We start from the raw sequence: 4,670 nt of genomic DNA, 5'->3' as shown, positions 1-4,670 counted from the left end.
AAAAAAAAAAAAAAAAAAAAAAAAAAAAAAAAAGCCTAAACGTGCCAAAGCAAAAAGCTCACAGAGTAATACAGATTGTGTTTTGTGCTGGCAGCTCTTGGGCAGGAGTCTGCCCTGGTGTGTGGTTGATAAATTCAGTGTCAATTCACTGATTTTTTCCTTTCTCAGCAGGAACGAACTGCTAGCAGCTTCTTGATTAGGGGTGGAACTTTGTGTCCAGTGTCCGGCCTGAACCTGTGCAGCTCTTGTGTGGGCTGTGACAGTCCACACAATTCACGTGTGCATCAGTCTTGTGTCTGGAAGATCCCAATTCCTTGGAGGCGAGAGCCTTCCCTGGCTCTGACGATCCTTCTGTCGTTTCTATTCTCCAACCTGAAACATATTCGTGTATATAACATATTCATGTACAAACAACGAAAGGAAATTGGAAGTGAGGCACAAATTATACTAGGGGTGTGATGGGAGGGCCATGGTGAAATGTACTTGACCTTTAGATGGAACAGAGAAAAGAACATTTTTCTCTTCCACAGTTTTTAGCTGTCAAGCTAATCTTTACTATTATTGCTCTCCTTTTCACTCTGTTTCTTTTTTTTTTCGATTTTTTTTCTTTTTTTAAATTCTCTATTAATTACATTTTGTTCACTTTGTATCCCCCTTGTGGTTCCCTCCCTCCTCCCATCCCAATCCCTCCCTTCCTCCACCCTCTGCATGCATGCCCCTCCCCAAGTCCACTGATAGGGGAGAACTTCTTTTCCTTCTTTCTGATCCTAGTCAATTAGGTCTCATCAGAATTCACTCTGTTTCTTTAACCACAGTTTTACTCCCGGTTCTTTGAGTCTTCGGTAGGGTTGAAACTGAGCAGTGACAAACCTGGGCCCCTGAGTGTCCTCTTGACCCCTTTTCATTTTAGGACAGCTCTCAGGGAGTCAGAGGTCCTCCGCTTCCAGTGGGTCTGTCAGATCTGAGAGCACAAGCTTTAGAGGACACTGGTGGCTGCTCCTGGGAGATTCCCACCTGTGGTCCAGCAGGGAGTTTGTGGCCACTGCTGCTGGGACTGGAGCCCAGGCTGTTTGGGTGAAGGGGCCTGGCGCCGGACGTGGCCTGCAGATTCTGGGCCGTGCACACAGTCACACAAAAGAAGCCGGAAAGTGACAGGAGGAAGTTGTGCGTCACAGGGGACTGAGCAGGGGACCCTGTCTTGCCTGCCCAGCTCCGGATAGACCCGCACTCCTGCCTTGAGCGGCTCCTCGGCTTCCAATGAGACTCCTCCCGCTTCTAGGTGAGTTGGGCTGGGCCAGGGAGGCTGCAGAGCGCCCACCTGCAGGGAACCAGGGATCGCGACTTTTCACTACCTGGGGTTCAAGTGTCAAGGCAAGGTCTCCAAGGAAAACAAGCTTTCACAGGATGTTTTTCTGCTTGGCCTTTCCACTCTGGACTTTGGGACCTACGACCCAAGACTATTACCTCTTTATTCTTCCTGGAGAAATACTGAAAGTCCCCAAAGTCTCAGGCTTTGACCTTTCTTGTGATCGACCCCGAGAAACCTGGGAAATCTAAGCAGTAAAAGCTTGAGAGAAGCTCCCTGACATTTTTAAGGCTACTGCCTGCCTGAACTTTGGATTCATTTAAAACCCTGTTTTGGTGATGCGTGGGGAGAGATAATATATCACATCTTTGAAGGCAAATTAATTCAGATCTAGAAAGTATATGTAGTCTTCTGTGGGGCTGGGATTTAGAACTGATTTTGTAAGAATCTCTTGGTACCAGATAAGGACAATTTATCTAAGATGACTGTTTTCTCAACAATGGCTTTGTGATTCATCCCTGTTCCTACCAAGCTTGCTCTTACGTGGGTCTGGAACAAGACAATGAAAAGAAAGCCTATGATTTTGCTTATCATTTCCTAACAGTCCTCAAAACAATTTTGTTTGTCATGTTGGGCAGAATGTTCTGTGGCTGAGATCAATCTTTAAACAGTGTGTTGAATTGTTTTAATTTCTCCTAATACAAGATACCTTAAAAGACATTTTTTTTTGTCTTTAAAAGGGCAGAATAACAATCGCCAGAACACCAGGAGAAGGGAAGAAATGTGCTTTTCTTCTCCTAGATATAACACGTGAAATCTTAAAAATACATCATTTAGGTTGTAGAGACACACATACTTAATTTACCTTGATTCTAAAGGGAAAAAGTAACCCCGAGAGCCATGGAAGGAAAGTGCTTTGCAATCAGGCAATACCTTTGAAAGTGACCTCCTCGCTCCAATGAAGAGTGATACTGAGTTTCCAGGACAGGATGAGCTCATGGAATTTTTTTTTCTCCATTATCTTTTAGTTTTACCGAAATTTATGATGTAGTCCTTAATCTTTAGGTTTGCTCACTTTTCTGCTGTGATTTGGCTAAATAAGTCACTGGAAAATTTTTATACTTCACCTGTCTAGATGAAAATAAATAAGAGCATTTCTGGAGTATGGGTGTTTAACAAAAGGATGAGGACGTCTCCTAATTTTGACAGGTCTATGTTTTGATTTTATTTAGTGGGCTTTTCCACTTTGCTGAATTGTTCCTACACACAAAATTGCACCAAGACACCGTGTCTCCCAAATGCCAAGTGTGAAATCCACAGTGGTGTGGAAGCCTGCTTCTGCAGCCTGGGGTTCTCAGGGAATGGCGTCACGATCTGTGAAGGTAAATAATCCTGATCTCTTCTGATCGCTTGTGAGGCTCAGCTCTGAGGTGACCCCTTTCTGCTCTCCAGAAATGAACTTGCTTCACCTATCCTGTTAAGCTTGTGTGACTCAGAAGAAAATTAGCTAACCTACCAATAAGAATGAACTTCTTACGTCAAAATGTATTCTGAGTATTGATATTGATTATCCATCTTATTTTTTGTTTTGAAAGTTAAAGATTGCTCTGTCATGAACCCAAAAAGTCCAGGTACAAAGAAAAGCATTTCTAGCATGACAGCTCACAAACCCAGTCTATGTTGGCTCCTTAGATGTCTTCTGTGGTAGCTAACTACTTAAATTCAAGTTCGATGTTAAGGGTAGGAAAGAGAGTTGTGTTGTCGTGGTACACACTTATAATCAGAATACTTTGTGGAAGGGTAGCAGAAAGATTGTGGGTTTGGGGGCAAACTCACCAACACAGATCCTTTCAGAAGGAAAGAGAAAAGAAGAGAACTGTAGAGAAAAAAAGAAAGAGTAAAGAAGAGAGAGAAAGAAAGAGAAAGGGGGTAGAAGTATGGAAGGAAAGAGAGAAGTAAAGAAAGAGGTGAGAAGGGATTTCTAAAATAGATTCTGCCCATAGAATATCATGGTGGTGCACAGAGCCTGGTAGGAGGCTTCGCTGTAAGGTTCAGTTCAGAGAATTGACTGGATAAGATGAACGCCGCCTGACAGTCTAACTGGAATGACTTCTAGCTATGATAATGCCAGCCAGTGTTTCCACCTGCCAACAAGACTCATGTCCTCTTTCTTGTTCTCTGTCATCCTCAACATAGGTTACCTGTATGTAGGTCATTAGTGAAAGGTCTATACAGAGATATGGAGAAGAGGGGGAAATGTTGCAAGTCATATAAACTAGTTTCAAATATAATTAAATACAAAGTTCACATTAGAGTGATGTGGTGTTGTACTCCTAAATGTACTTAAGAGCACATGGACTTTTTCTAATTAAGCTAGGATGCTGTACTTTGTTAACATTGCATGTTGTTGCCTATAACCCAAACAAGTTGCATCTCGTGATTCCGCTTGATAGGCTCTTACAAAGATTAAATATGCAGTATATAGTAAAATCCAAACCTCATCATAATTAGTTTAATGCTTAAAAAATATACAGCAAAGATGCAGTTTGCTTAATGGTGCATTAGATCAGCCGTTTCTGTTCTTGCATCCAGCCAGAATTTGTAATATACTATTCTACAAGCACTACAAAATACTTTCCATAAATAATCATAGATTTTTTTTACTGTGTAGTTAATTGAATAACATTAAGGCAAGCTGATAGCTGAATGACCTTCAAAATATTGCTTTCAATATATCAGCATGCTTTCCCACTAATCATTGCAAATTGTTCTGTAGCACTTATAAACACCATTACCATTCTGTGATTTAGATACTTTTACCATCATGATTATCATCAACAACATCAATATATTTTTGGTTTGGGCCTTTGACAACCAATGAGCTGATAATCATGACTTTCATGACTTCTTTGAAAATACATGTTCCAACACACACTGTAGTTTCTGAAACCACTGCCATTTCTATTTAATGAAGTTTCCGAATTCACTTGATTTAGTAGTCATTATCCAGGTTTGTAAAACTGCTGAAGATTAATTTTCTTCTTTTCAAGACCTTTGTCAGTAGGTGTGCTAATATGTTCTTTAAAATTAAGCTTAAAACATTACATTTTCAGTTACTGAAAAGTATAGATTATACGTTGACTATGAAGATCCTTTGTTGGCTTTTTCATCTCTAAATAGATACATTAATTTCTTGTGCATCTTTGTCAGTAAGAAATATCTAGGTTCAGCTATATAGATGTCAAGTGATTTCAAAATAGAAGTTGTTCTCTTTTCAGGACCAAATCACCACATAATCATGATCAACACAGAATTTGATTTTTTTTTTTTTTTTTTTTTTTTTTTTTTTTTTTTTTTTTTTTTT

General features: G+C 40.2%; 1 protein-coding gene across 2 annotated transcripts in view; it reads left to right on the top strand.

Annotated features, from left to right (window-relative positions):
• Positions 1-1,195: 1,195 nt before the first annotated feature.
• The window catches only part of Adgrl4 (adhesion G protein-coupled receptor L4), a 119,782-nt gene continuing 116,307 nt past the window's right edge, over positions 1,196-4,670 (top strand). For both annotated transcript variants that reach the window (XM_055614263.1, XM_055614264.1), the window contains exons 1-2: positions 1,196-1,279; positions 2,539-2,688. In XM_055614263.1, coding sequence (XP_055470238.1) covers positions 1,258-1,279; positions 2,539-2,688 — 172 coding nt within the window. In that variant the 5' untranslated portion in view covers positions 1,196-1,257. The remainder of the gene's footprint in view (positions 1,280-2,538; positions 2,689-4,670) is intronic.

The sequence above is a fragment of the Psammomys obesus genome, unplaced genomic scaffold, assembly GCF_907164565.1.
Source record: "Psammomys obesus unplaced genomic scaffold, mPsaObe1.curated_primary_1811, whole genome shotgun sequence".
Classification (NCBI taxonomy): Eukaryota; Metazoa; Chordata; class Mammalia; order Rodentia; family Muridae; genus Psammomys; species Psammomys obesus.
This window is presented reverse-complemented; position numbering and strand designations above follow the sequence as displayed.